Source organism: Bactrocera dorsalis, chromosome 5, assembly GCF_023373825.1.
Source record: "Bactrocera dorsalis isolate Fly_Bdor chromosome 5, ASM2337382v1, whole genome shotgun sequence".
NCBI lineage: Eukaryota > Metazoa > Arthropoda > Insecta > Diptera > Tephritidae > Bactrocera > Bactrocera dorsalis.
The window spans coordinates 41,390,720-41,405,847 of NC_064307.1; the positions used below are offsets into that span (position 1 = coordinate 41,390,720).

A 15,128-nucleotide genomic window follows, 5' to 3' on the forward strand; every position below is an offset into this window, starting at 1 on the left:
GTAAAGATGATCTATATGTGTGTATGGAAAAAATATATGGATACAATAATCTTAATATTCTTAGAAGCGGGAAGCAGTAGATCTAGTGGTTGCACGAAAGCGGCTGCATATATACTACTTAGATTCTAACGGGTGATCCAAGTAGTTATACTTTTTTCAGTAGCCTTTATTTAACAGATCACCCGTTAATCTTGTGAAGCTGCCATATTATTTTTGATCTATATTATTTGGCATTTCATCACGAAAAGACTTAACCACGTTTACAAATCGTTCAACTTTATTACGAAAATTCACGTTCTGTGTTGAGTGTGCGTACTATTCGCAACACCTTCAGCCATTTTAAGACCCAGCATTAATCATTGGATAATATTCGAGCGGATAGACCACGTCCAGCACGCAGTCAATAATATACTATATATATATATCACCCGTAGCTGAGAGTGTTCGCGAAGACCGTGGAGAATAGTTTCGGCGCCGTTTACAGCAACTCGGACGGGCGTATGGAACTACTTGGCGCTTTTTACGTCGAGTTCTTAATTTGAAAGCGTACAAAATACAGCTAGTGCAAGAACTGAAGGCGCTCGACCTTGCCAAGTGGCATCGTTTCGTTCTATGTGCTCTTGAAAAGTTCCAAGAAGATCGGACGTTTTCGAGCCAAATCTTGTTAAGAGATGACGCTCATTTTTGGCTCAATGTGTATGTAACAAGCAAAATTGTCACATTTGGGACGAAGGCCAACCTGAAGAGATTCTAGAGCTGCCATTTTATGCAGAAAAAATAACTTTTTGGTGTGGTTTGCGGGCCGATTTTTTCAAACGTGATGCCGATGAGAACGTCAGCGTTAATGGCAACCGTTATTGGTCTTGCGATCTCGGCGATATTTAGTTTCAACAAGACGGTGCCACTTCCTACACATTGAATAAATCAATGGATTTATTGAGAGAACACTTCAGTGAGAAGATAATGCGTTTGGGTCGGTCGATTGGCCATCAAGATCGTGTGACTTTTCCTGTGAGGATATGTAAAGTCTAAAGTCTATGTGGACAATGTCGCTCGATTCAGGCCTTGGAACAAAACAGCATGCTTGTCATTCGCGTGTTACCAGTCGAAATGCTCAAACGAGTCATCGAAAATTGGACTCAACGGATGGACCATCTGAGACGTAGTCGCGGCCAATATTTGAAAGAGAATATCTTCAAAAACTAAATGCCAAAAAATGTTCTTTCAAATTATAATAAACATTCCCCAATAAATTTGAAGTTTCTGTGTTTTTTCTTTCAAAAGTTGGGAATATAGCGATCAACCATCCTTGATGTAACAAGAATGTTCCGGGAAGCGAAGCAGCTTATGAGATTGAAAAAAATTACATCCATCAGGCTATGGAAGTCTTAAGGACATGTAGATTCGGCAAGATCATTTGAAAAATTCTAAATGAAAACACTTATAAGATCTCAGACCATAACTTACTGGGATCATAAGCGAGCCAGATGGCCATTAGTAACAAGAACACATACAGAAATTGCAGGGAAATAGAATAGTATTTGCATTCGTCCGTTGTTATCTATAATTTGTGTTAGATACCTATCAAATATCAAAATAAGATTTTAAGCCACTCTTAAAGTTCGCAGAAAGCGTTGACGTCCGGTATGATGAATATAGGAATACGTTCTACAAACGAGTTGGGCTATGTATGGCGTGACAACCGACCAGTGTTACGCAATCTAACCTTTTCCTTTGAATCAATATGACAGCAAGGCTCGGATGCTGTTGAACTCACCTGCTGCGAGGTCGAAACTTAAGGATCACTATCACTACCGATTGCATTGAGCTATTTCGGGAACTGTACGGCTAATGAACTTGTTTGACGAAAAAATCATAATGTTATCAATATTATCGGGTAAGGAGTGTTTACTGTTGGACAGCTGTGTCTAACTTGAGCTCAGTTAATGGCGGTCAAACGCCAAAACTCGTATGATTATGATATTTTCCAGCCTGGGCTAAATTTTAATAAATCTGTTGAATATCTTATACTTGGCGAGATACGTTTTCTCTCTAGGTATAGGAGTCCTGTCTAGGTCAGGACTAATGATAATAATGGCATATGATTTATGAAAGTTTCCTTTGTCATTCGGAGTTTTCTGACAACAGAAAAAAACTTAGCTATAATTAGTCTGATAAAGAATCAGCTGGGAAATGTATCTTACTCAAATATTATCTTTTCTTTCTAACTAAAAATTAGTTGGCAAATAAGTATGTGAACAACCCTCCTGATCATGTCCTTTTTCATGTGTCAAAATTCTGGTTGGTAGATGTACAAAACCCTAGTCCAGTTTAGTGGTACAGGGCCTCTATGGGTTTGTATGAAAAATTTAATTTATGATGTGATTAAATTATGACCAATTTTGTAACATGTGACACTTGATGTGGAACCTCCTTTATCTCTCATAAAAATATTGCCGTTCCGAGGGATTCGCACATTAAAGATACTGGCTAATTGGTAGTTGCGTTTGCTTGTTTCTCTTCTATGTACATCGAAAACCGTCATGTCAATTGTGGATTGCTTTTTTAAATTATATTTCACCAAATTTGTGAAGACGTCACTATTGTCCAGCATATATTAAAGCTTGCATTTCGGAATTCAAAACAAATGCAATTAATGAAGTATATTCGAAAATACAACCGAACTGAACATCAAACACCTGCTGGGATAGCTTTAAGAAACCAGTAAAGATAGTTACGCAAATTCACACTTTCATTGTGTAGATCAGGTTCTTTTTCAAATTCAAAACAAATTTGCATTAAAATTTTTTAATGGTAAGTTCTATGCATAAATTAGAGGTAATTTGTCCCGAACAGGAATATAAATTAGCATAAAAGATGGACCACAGTAGATAAGCAAAAGAAAATAAGTAGCTGTGGAACATTTTTTTCTATGTATGTATATATTATATATATACGTAGATACATATGTATGAAGAGGTTTTGCATCGGCTTCGAAATTGTTTAAAAAATGGCATTGCCAATAATTTTGATATTGATAAACACCTAAAAACATTTATTTGTTTAAAATTTTGAATAACTACATTATGTTTATAAATGCGAAAGTAAAAGAAATATGTCCTCTTTAATGACAAGTTTATACTTCAGCCAATTACGAGGGCTTTCTGATAAGTACTTTGCCTCACCGTTCGATGACGCCACTATGGCTATAGAGAATTACCTTCTTGAAGGACGCTCTAGTTCACTGCTACTGTTAACATTTGAGCCGAGTAGAAAACTGGAAAACAGCAAAATTGGTCAGTGATTCGATAAATTTAGATCATTTTAGGTAAATGACGACTATCTGTTTAAATATGACGCCGTTCATCCATATATTTCCATTTCAACTAGGCGCGAAAACCAGATCGATAAAATTTTGACCTTAGTTGATGAAATCTTGCGCAACGGACTCGTTGAATATTTTGCAGGAGTCACTTGTTGGGGTGCACTTTATCACCAAATCAAGTAATCGAGTGGTATAAATTATTCAGTGAAGGTCGTGAAGTTATCGAAAACTAGCCTTATGCGAGGTAGATGGACGGCTCTTAATAACATCGAAAATGTCAAAGAAACAGTGCATGGAAATCGTCGTATTGCCATGAGAGAGATTATGTAATATCTCTATATTCTCATGGATCAACTAAACTCATTTTGGTTAATGTTTTGAAGGGAATGAAGGGTGTCATTATTATGCTCGTACTAAAAGACCTGAATGTTTTGTAATAACGATGTGAATATGACGTCGAAACAGTTCATCAATGGCGCTCCAAACATGAGCCGAAATCAAAAAAAAAAGAAAAACACAATTCGCTGAAGGCACTGACAACTAGCCCAGCCGAGACCCTTTTAGGGCTGGTATGAACGGTTGGACGAGGTAAGAGCTGTTTTTTATAAATTTATAATAGAATTTTATATTTTAGTCAAAAATCCGAAAGCCTATTTGGATGGCCATTATAAAGATTTGTCTTCAAGCACATGAAAATGTAGTTTATTTTGTCAGTTTGGGTCAGGTCATGTATGGAATGGTACGTTAAGGCAGCAACTTCATCTATTGTTCAAATAGTGAACTCTTGAGCACAGTACTCATCATATCCTTGTACTCGTAGTAGAAGGCTTCAGTTTACTTTTGATATATGTGCTGAGTGTGGAATATCTAATATTTCACTTTAATACTTGACCTCTCCATGGCCAGTAAAAAAAATCGATTCGTACTATGTCTATTGCCACCATGTGGCTCGGTTGTGCTTATTTAAGAGCCTAGTTCATAGGTTGAATATATACAAAATTTCGAGAAAGGTGGTGGGAAACCGGTAGTAATTATATTTAATTAGTTAACCCCTTCCGATGTACCCGTAATTATATAAATAATTTTAGTTAATAGGATAGGTGGCCGCAATTTATTACCGGCTATAAGATGAGTTAGAAAATTCAATATTATCCTTAGAATGAAAGTAAAATTTAGTAAATTACCCACTTAAGAACCAATTAAATATCGATTAGTTATAGCAAGAGGATAGTAGGAAGTTCATAATTGATAAATTTTAGATTTTTGTTTTGATATGTAAAAAATTTACTTTACGTTTCCCACGTATGCGCTCCATCAGACGTTTCAATACACGAACGCCTGGCGTACGGTTGAGCCTATGGTTTAATCTATTCGCAAAACCCTGAAATATATCAGTTATTTCTCTTTCGAACACTTGTAAAAACGCCTGTAAATAATATATATATTCGATTAATAAAAGTATATGTGCGAAGTGGACTTAATTTAATTTCACGAAAGGTTTAGAACTCGAAAGAAATATTTATTATTGGCAGAACAAACTTCACTTATCGCCTGTAAGTGTGCTACAAAAAATCGCACACTCTTCGCCTATAAGTATGCAGAAATATATTATAATTGCATGCGAATAAATATTTCTTTCATTTTCAATTTTTCTATGTCTATTACTTACATTCATATGCATATTGAGCACAACAATGTGATCGGATTGTGTGTAAGGTGCCGAGGCTTCTTCGTCAAATTCAAAGTGCTGATCCTGCACATAGCTAATCTTAGAACCATCACGTGAGAAGTGCTTCACTTTCTTGCGCCGATATTGTCTGCATTTTAAAGCGTAATATTTTCAGTTACAAATAGTGAGAATCTTTAGCTAAACACTAAGTCACCACTTACCTGTATACATAGGGTCCGATCTCCTCCACAATTGGTATGGCGCCTTGTTGTATCTTGTGCGCGTTGGTCACGTTGAAAATATACACTTTGAAGGTCAACGGCTGTGGGAGTTGAACGAATCGCTTGTATTGTTCAGAGCCATCAGCAATAATTACGCTCTGTGGAAGAGAAATGCAAGAGTGTGGTGAGAAGTCGTTTAATTAATTTCTTTTTGTTCATATTGATCGACTATAAATTAATATGTTGTCAATGCAATTAATAAAATAAGTTCAAGAGATCTGTGAGATAAGCTTAACGAGCGCTCCGTTCCATGTAATTATCCTGTGATATATGGTCACGGCATATCAGTGGCAATAAAATGAATATGTAAGTAAGAACGTATGAATATTAGTGTGAATCGTTTCTTATACGAGCCATTCTTTATAAAGTAAATGGGACTAAAGTTATTTGGATGCTAGTTTAGATGTTTTGCAAGACTCTCTCGGAGCAAATGTTTTAACTGAGTCTGTCCGGAAGTCTCTTCAGAGTGTGTTTCTCCAAAATCTTGTTTCGTCTCGTCGTTTTGATACTATATTCCATTTTCAGATTTGCAAGCTGCCACAATGCCACTAAACTTTGTGATAACGATGGTTTCTCAACTTATTTTATCTATCGATGGTTTTTTGTTTTTTTTTTTTAAAGCACGTTTGAAAATTCACGTGTTCAGGCCATGCACTCGAAAAATCTTACTTTCTCATTCCTCTAACTTGCCAACTAACTATATTCATTTTCAGAAAACTGTTAATTCTATAAAATCGTCACATAAAATGATCCACTTAAGGTAAAATGGTGAGAATGCTGCTTACATGACGTCACCTCAAAACAGTGACGTTCTATCTCCGCTGCTCTGAACATTTGTGGAGAATAAACTGCTAAGGAGCTTGGAAGGCAAAGCCTCGAAGATAGTAGCATATGCGGACGACATTGTCATCTTAATAATGGGTAGGTTTCTACAGACCAATAACAGTATTATGACCACCGCTCTCATTACTGTACTAAATTGGGTATCGCAAGCGGGTCTGGGATTGAACCCGCAGAAAACGGATCTGCTTCTGTTCACAAGAAAGCACAAAATTCCTCTATGGAGGTTCCTTTCGATAACGGGATACAACTTTCTCGCAAGGACCGCACCAAGTACCTTGGGCTAGTCTTGAACAGCAAACTGTTTGGAAGCACAAGCAAGTAATGCTTTATATGCGTGTCGGCAGATGCTCGGCACAACCTGGGCGATCTCTCTGCGGTTCAGTAGTATGATAGACAGGCATACGGAAATCCTCCTTCCTGAAACCACTGGAAAGGGTTCCGAGACTCGCTGCATTATGCATAACGGGAACTTTAAGAACAACTCCAACGGCGTCCCTCAGCAATCATCGCAAGAAGCAAGCAACTTCACTTCTACTGGCTACCAGGCCACAAAGGCATCGAGGGCAGTGAAATATGGTAGTAGACGAGATTGCCAAGAATGGTGTACGGCTAACATCCGAAAACGTGATCAACATTGGGAAACCCTTGTATTGTCTATACGATGATTTCGACAGAGGCATGGTAAAGAAAATCAAAACCCGATGGAACGAGATTGGAAGTACAGAAAATTCCTATTGGCACTGGATAGAAGAGACTGTAGAAACATGATGGGTACACTAACTGGCTTCTGTCTGGTGACGGCACACGCGCGCAGGATGGGGCTGACAGATCGAGAAGACTACAAGTAATGTCTAAAGCTGGGGACCAGGGAAACAATGGAGGATCTCTTGTACACTTATTCCACTTTGGCAAGACTATGTTGTTTTTTTTACTGCATCTCATTTTAAGAACAGCCTTAATAACTCTTTCCGTTCATATATACCCACAAATGACGTGAATGTATTAGCATTCTTAATGTGTTCACGTAAACAATAAATAATGAAATTTGACTGCGATTTTGGCGCGATTCTAATAAAAAATATGATATCGTCAGGCATTTTGAGTTTATTGTTATGAGGGTAATTTGCATTCTTTGTACTCTAATTATATAGTTGAAACATTAAAAAATGGGTCAAGTGACCGAAAGATTAACTGAAAGTACTACATTATGAAATTGTCGCAAAATTGTCAACTTTGTGCTGTCAACGTTCATTTAGCCTGTTTATTCAAAAAGACACAAATATTTTTCAAATATGTTAATTAAAATTTTTTCGAAGCCTTTAACCCTGGCGCTTGTAACTTAGGTTCAGTGTATTATGCAAATGATTTGAAAGCGTTTAATAAAAGTCTTAATTAGAAGCTCTTTATGGCCATACTTTTTATAGCGGGAGAGAATAATATTCTTCATATAATATTTTTAACAGCAGTTTTATTTTTTTTGCCGTAGAAAGCTTCTTACAGCAATATTTGAGACTTTTAAAGGTATATTGATTTTTTTGGATTCGGCTATTGACACATAACATGTAGCCATGGTTAAGAGGGTTATAAACTTGAGCGCTGTAAAATGTTGAACTTGTGGGAATCGGACTCTCTTTTAATATCGTTATCGACATCACCATCCGAATAGTTGTAGTCATTTTTAGTCTCAGAAATATCATAAACAGTAATGAAGTGATATGTCGTCCTTGAAAATCAGAGTTCTCTACACCACACTTTACGAAAGTAGGACTGTCTCTGCTTTCAAAATGCAATCTTTTGGGGTTTTTGAAAAAAAGATTCAGGAATGGAAATATTCTGTGTGTTGATAAAATTGAATTTTAGGAATTAAGAATATCACTTCTTTTTCTGAAGGCACTTAAAGTGATAGCAGTAAAGGAGACAGTCTAAATTGGAAAAAATGAAGGAAATTACCAATTGTTGAGTTTTTTTTTCGAACTAAGGACCGAATTATAAAATTAATAAAACCGTTAAGAAGAAAAAAATTAACATGTAATGGTGGCATGTAGTTCAAAGATTTAAACATGTATATAGATGGATCTGCGAGACAGAAAATATCTATGTATTTATATTGTCAAAGTACTAACGGGTGATCCAAGTAGAGATACAATTTCAAAAACCTGTTTTGACAAATCATATGTGAGTCCTGTTATTTTTGCTAAGTATTCTTGACATTTTATCATGAAAAGACTTACACCTTAACAACTTTTACAAATCGTTCACCTTTATTACCAAAATTTACGTTCTAAAAAGAATGAGAGAATGGTTAATATAATCAGCTTACTGATCGTAGTATTCGCAAAACCATCACTGATCTTGAGACCCAGCATTCATTATTGGATAATATTCGATCGAATAGACCACGTTCAGCAGTGAACTAATTACAGCAGCCGTAGCTGAGAGTGCACACGAAGACCATAGAGAGCCGGCTCGGCGTCGTTCGCATCAACTCGGACTGACGCATGGAACGGCGCATTTTACGCCGAGATCTTAAATTGGAAGCATACAAAATACAGCTTGTACAAGCACTGAAAACGCTTGACCATACCAAGCAACTCCGTTTTGCTCTATGGGCTCTTGAAAAGTTTCAAGAAGATCCGACGTTTCCGAGCCAACGTTCTCAACGATGAAGAGCATTTCTGGCCTAATTGGTATGTAAAAAATAAAAAATAAAAAAATTGTCGCATTTGGAATCAAGAGCAGCCTGAATAGATTCAAGAGCAGCCATTTCATCTAGAAAAAAATAGCGGTTTGTGGGCCGGTGGAATCATCGGTCCATAATTCCTCAAAAACGATGCCGATGCGAACGTAACCGTCAATGGAAACCGTTATCGCGTCTTGATAACCGACTATTTGATGTTTAAAATTGAAGTTCGCAATATTTGGATTCAACAAGTCTAAAGGTTATGCAAACAATCCCGTTTTGAATTAAGCCTTGGAGCAAAACATAACGCGTTTCATTCGCCTGTTACCAGTCGAAATGCTGGAACGAGTCTTCTAAAGTTGGACCATATGATACGTAAGTAGTTGCGGCCAACATTTTAAAGAGATGATCTTCAAAAAATAAAATCCAAATAATGTTCTTTCGGATGATAGTAAACGTTCCCCATTAAGTTTGAAGTTCTGCGTGTTTTTTCTTTAAAAAAGTAGGGAACCCTGAAATGATTAACCCTTTAATTATAATGCTCAAGAACTAGTTGGTATTAATATCTCAGTTTTTTGATACACGAGCTGGCCTAGCGAGTTATGTTAGAAACAAAAAACGTCTATCCTTCTCCAAAAGTAGTAGCCTTAACTACAATATTGTTAAAGTTTCAAGACATTTCATCAAACCGTTCTAAAGTTAAGACTAGGTAGGCAATTGAGAAGTAAAGTCCTCTCTCGACGAACAAAAACCAAACTCTGTAAGTCACTCATTATTCCCGTCCTGCTATGTAATGCAGAGGCTTGGACGATGGCAACAACTGATGAGTCGACGTTGGTCCTTTGCGCGTTGGCCTCGGCAAATATCGCATTCGATGGAACGATGAGCTGTACGAGATTTACGACGACATTGACATAGTTCAGCGAATTAAAAGACAGCGGCTACGCTGGCTAGGTCATGTTGTCCGAAGGAAGACCTCCACTCCGTTGGAAGGACCAAGTGGAGAAGGGTCTGGCTTCGCTTGGAATATCCAATTGGCGCTACGTAGCGAAAAGAAGAAATGATTGGCGCGCTGTTGTTAACTTGGCTATTATCACGTTAGCGGTGTCTACGAAAGTAAAGAAGAAGAAGTTCTAAAGTTACTGGTCACAAAGTGACTCTAGCTCTTTTTTCATTATAATGATAAAATAATAAATTTCGTGTTTCGATAAAACATTTTTCCTCTGAAGCGGCATATATCAATTTCGATTACTTCATCCGGTTCGCCGAAGCTACGATGGCTGGAATGATTCAATTTCAGTCCTTCAAAAGCTGGACAAAGAAAGTGCCTCTAGGTTTCCATCTCACAGACTTCCATAAAATTTTGATAATTTCAGTGCGAAAAGATTTTTAGCCTTACCCCATGTACGCCCATTTCCAGTAAAAACTCCTGCGATTGCTATAAGATGAATCTTGCTAAGAGTATGTTAGATCAGTGGATCTCCAGCATTTTATTTAAGACCAGAAGGATTTCGCAGTAGTAAAGGAACTAATTGTTTACCAGTGCAAGAGAACAAAGGAGACCCAGCCTGTTTCCAATCCGATGTAATCGGAACAAAGGAGTCCTCTTTTGCCAGCTAATCGCCTTTACGGTTTACAGCTTGACGCTGTCAATAATAAGAATATGTACTCTAGCTAATTTTGGGCCACAAGTATGGTTCGAAATGAATGCTCACATCCCTAAAAGATGTTAGGCTCCGATCAACTCATCTAGAACTATGTTAATGGCAGAAATCTGTGTTTAAAAACGCTACTGTGATTGGATAGCTTGAAGCAACATACATATACCAGACGGAGATCGCTCCTCCAACCTTATCCTTAGCTTCTACCCAACCGTGAAAAAGCCTACTCCGCCTTATCTTCAGTGAAGTCGCATTTCATTCCAATATCTCTCGTCGATAAAAGCCATATGGAGTAGCCTCAGTCACATGGTGAACTTAGTTTTCAAGGATGCAGTTGAAGAGAACTTCCCAATATTTTTTCTTAGGACGATTCCATGTACCCAGCCTTCTTGAGAATTATAGCGACCTACGAAGTAATACGTCAGCTGGCTATACCCACATATGTTTTGTGCAGAATGGCATTGATTGCCATTGCTGGAGTTGACCATAGTGAATATTGAGATCTGAACTTTGTACCTGTTAAAGCTTCTTAGTGAGTATCGCTTTTCCAAACGGTCACCACCAATCGAACACTAGACAGAACATTATTCGTGTTGTGTACTAAGATTTCTATCAAGGATAAGCCGCAGGTACTTCACCTTGTCAGATTGCAAGTGAGGAAGGAAAACCATTTCAGTTTTGATGGCTTGACAGTTTCTGTTCAACCAATTGAAGTACCTGAAATACCTGTACGTACAACAGAACAGAAACAGACAAGAAATTTATATTCTAGAGACATGAGTATCAAATATACCCATAAGCCCTAAATTTAGTATGCTCTGATAGCTCAAGATCCTTAATTTTTTTGCGTACTTGTTGTATATGTTATTGAATTAGGAATAACTAAACTTCATCTTTGGGGATATATTGTATTCTTTAAAGTCTAAGCGTATGCTATTTTAAAGAATATTTTTTTTCTATCCGAGTCAGTATGTTAAAGCAAATATGTCATGTTCTTGAAAAACTTGCCAACTTCACATAGTTCAGACAGGTAATCAATAGCATGAGACCTCGAAGAATATATGGCACTGCTTTTTATAAGCTAATGGTGTAAGTTGATCTTCACACAACATTAACATATAAACTTATATATTGTAATAGACTTATCGAAAATTTGTGAATGACGTTGTCGTTCTTCGAATGAATTATGCATTTTACCTTCTAAATGGCCTTAGTCAAGAATGCGCTTTAATTTATGCGCGACTTTATGTGGCAATTCGTACACGCCGAGCATGGAAAATACCAAATGGCAATATATTGTCCTCACGCTCCAATCAAATGTGACTAAAAAATAAAATTCCAAAAAAATGTCACTCGGTGGCCAAAACCAAAAATAGTCACCTCGACTTCAAATCAGTTCTTCTAGGACACAAAGAATGCATTGACAGTCAAAATCGTCGAAATACGAAAAAAAAATAGCAGCACGAAAAGTTTCAAGTGTTTTGTTTTTGTACGCCATAAGTAGCAACAAAAATGCATTCTCAATGCTCATAATTAAAATTCTGTTCGCGTTGGGCGATACAAATTGGGGCCACGGCAGCCGATTCAAAGGAGAAGCATGTAGAAGAAGCAACAACAAAGCGGCTATAGTTGGTATAATAGCAACAAAAACAAGAATAATATGTCCATTAAAATGACAACTTGGCTAATTTACATTTAGCTGGAACAGCCTACATTTTGTTCTGTTGTCATATTTCAGCGATCGGTGCTTGTTGTTTGGCGCTTCTCTTCTTCCCCCTGTTGAATGACAAAAATGTTATTTAGTGTTAAGCCATTTTAGCTGTTCGCATGCAAAACATGCATAAATATTAATAATTTAATGGTCGAAAAGGCAATTAAATTTTACAATTTGGCATTTTTGAATGAAATATTTATGCGGTCGGTATGTTTGGCCATGCTTTGGTTGTTTACTCGTACAGGTATTTTTAAGTATTTTTTATCGAATATTCTAGTTTTGTAAAAAAACAGCAACGAATAAAGGAAGATGTTACTTAATGCACGAGTAAAATTATATGTATGTCATTGGTATTAGTCGAAGTTGAAATGCTCCCGACCCGGCGTAAGTTATTATAAACTGGATCGGTGAAATAATGTCTAAATGGTTAGATAATGCCGGTCAATCGTCAATCAATCTACACTTTGATTTGGGAAATTTATTTATTTGTATTATAGCTAACTAAATTTCGACACACTTGTATTGGATCTGCTCGGGAATATATGTATGTATATTTATTTGTAAAAAATCGATTTTATTATTCAACATAATTGCTATCTAACCAGATGCCTTAATTATTGCGATATTTAAATTTTTCGATATAATTTTTGCTTTAAAATAGGCCTTATCCTTCAAAGAACATTCTTATTGTTTGGCCTAGTAAAAATAATAAATATTTTTCCAATAGACTGCTTTAGTGGTCTGTATCTCCCGTTGTATATTCGTGATCGGGTTTCTCCATATCACGTTATAAAGATAAGATTCTGTACTAAAAAAAACCATGAAACAGTTTTATGATTGCTTGACTCAATATTGTTTTAGCAGGCATCAAAAATGAACATCAGCAAAAACAAAATGCTCAATATATTACTTTTTTCTTCGATAAAGGCGAAATTCAAAGACACTTGACTGAAAATGTGAACAGTGTTTATGGTCTTGATTCTGTCTTAGTCAATCACACGCTATTTTCGTTTTGCCGATTCTGTTTCGTTGATTTTGATTTCAAAGCTGTACCACGCTTTGGAAAACCATTTGCGAAAATATCGTTAATAAAATGGAAGTCATCGAACTCGACAATAATTTATCACTTTTCCATAGCGCAGGAGCAATAAATTGAACAAAAGTTTGTTTGGAACCATTTTAACAAGGCTGGACACAAAACAGAAGATCGATATACGAGTGCCCCACGAGTTAACACAAAAAAGACTTTCCGAAGCTTATTGGTGATGCGAAGTGGATCACTTATGACAACATTAAGCGAAAACTGTCGTGGCCGAATCGTTCTTTGCCAGCACAAGCCTTGGTCAAGTTTGAATTGACGATCATTAAGGGTTTGCTATGTGCTTGGAAGCATTGGCATAAAATAATCTACCATAAGTTGCTCCTTTACGGCCGAACTCTTGAGTCGGACCTGTTTTATCATGTCTTATCTACCTTATGATTCAGAACTGGCATTAAGTGATTTTTATCTGTTCCCATCGATGGACAAAATTTTGGTGGGGATAAATCAAAAGAAGCTTGTGAAAATTGCCTATTAAAGCATTTCGCTAGAGGGAACTGTGGTTTCTATGAGTGACACTATGAAATTACTGTCGAAATGGCAACATGTATTTATAATGTTACATAAAGCTTTGGATTCTAACATTTCTATGAAAATACGAATTATGACTCTCACCTAGACTTCTTTCCGACAAATTTGGGTGCTGTGAGTGAAGAACCTCTCGCCTTGTTCGTCAGGACATTTGCTTAAAACAATGAGCTATCAAAGATTTTAGAGCACAGGTTATTACTGGAGACTTAAAAGAAGCTTCCAGAGCCCAATATTCACGAAAATCATAGGTATTATTTCTATATTAAGCAATAATTTCTCTAGATATAGTTGATGGTTTAGTCTACAATAATGGGTTGTCAAAAAAGTCTTGCGGTATTATCGCTAGTTATCGCATCGGGTCATGCTATACCTTATTGGCAAGCTCATTTTACGCGCTAACACGTGTTTGATTAATTGTCGTTTCTTTTAAGTCGTTCGTGAGTTATAGCGTCGCAAACATGGAGCAAAACAAAGAGAAAATACGGCATATTTTACAGTATTACTACGATAAAGGCAAAAATGCATCTCAAGCCGCCAATAAAATTTGTGCAGTTTATGGATCCGATACAGTTTCCATTTCCAAAGCACAACGATGGTTTCAACGTTTTTCGTTTTCCTATGGCCAAACGCTCAATTCAGACCTGTACTGCCAACAACTGGACCGCTTGAAGGCAGCACTCATGCAGAAGAGGCCATCTTTGATCAACAGAGACCGAATTGTCTTCCATCAGGACAACGGCAGGCCACACACATCTTTAGTGACGCGCCAGAAGCTCCGGGAGCTTGGATGGGAGGTTCTTTTGCATCCACCGTATAGTCCGGATCTCGCACCAAGTGATTACCACCTGTTTCTGTCCATGGCGAACGCGCTTGGTAGTCTGAAGTTGGCCACAAAAGAGTCCTGTGAAAATTGTAGCCCTAGTACAATCACAATTTGATAAGAGTTTTAATTTTGTTAAGCACTTTAATTGTCTGTCCGCCTTTACTTTAATTTCACATGATATTTACCATATTCAATATCAATATCAATACAAAATAACAATATAAATATGTATATAAATAACAATAAGAAGGCAAAATGTTTTGAACTTGATAACATGTACTTCATTTCAAGTCCAAGTTCAGTTCGAAATTACGTATTTCATTCAGGTTTCGATTAAATGGTAGCTACCAGTACACTATTCAACAAAAATCGAAGTGTGGTGCAATTTTAACCGAAACTGCATACAAAATAGGTACCGCTATGCTCGCAAGAAAACCAATAACAACGAAGAAAACTGTTCCGTCTTTGATTATGACGAATGTGTGCATACCTTATTTTAATG

The 15,128-nt window shown here is 36.9% G+C and overlaps 1 protein-coding gene across 7 annotated transcripts in view; it reads right to left on the bottom strand.

The window, feature by feature from the left end:
* The window catches only part of LOC105229030 (sensory neuron membrane protein 2), a 62,531-nt gene that overhangs the window by 34,903 nt on the left and 12,500 nt on the right, over positions 1-15,128 (bottom strand). For 4 of the 7 annotated variants that reach the window (XM_049457344.1, XM_049457341.1, XM_049457345.1 and 1 more), the window contains exons 3-5: positions 5,216-5,373; positions 4,995-5,142; positions 4,619-4,751 (exon numbers count right to left, since the gene is read on the bottom strand). In XM_049457344.1, the coding sequence (XP_049313301.1) occupies positions 4,619-4,751; positions 4,995-5,142; positions 5,216-5,373 (439 nt within the window). Of the gene's footprint in view, positions 1-4,613; positions 4,752-4,994; positions 5,143-5,215; positions 5,374-15,128 lie in introns of all 7 variants that reach the window. The other 3 variants (XM_049457343.1, XM_049457340.1, XM_049457342.1) reach the window with 2 other exon arrangements.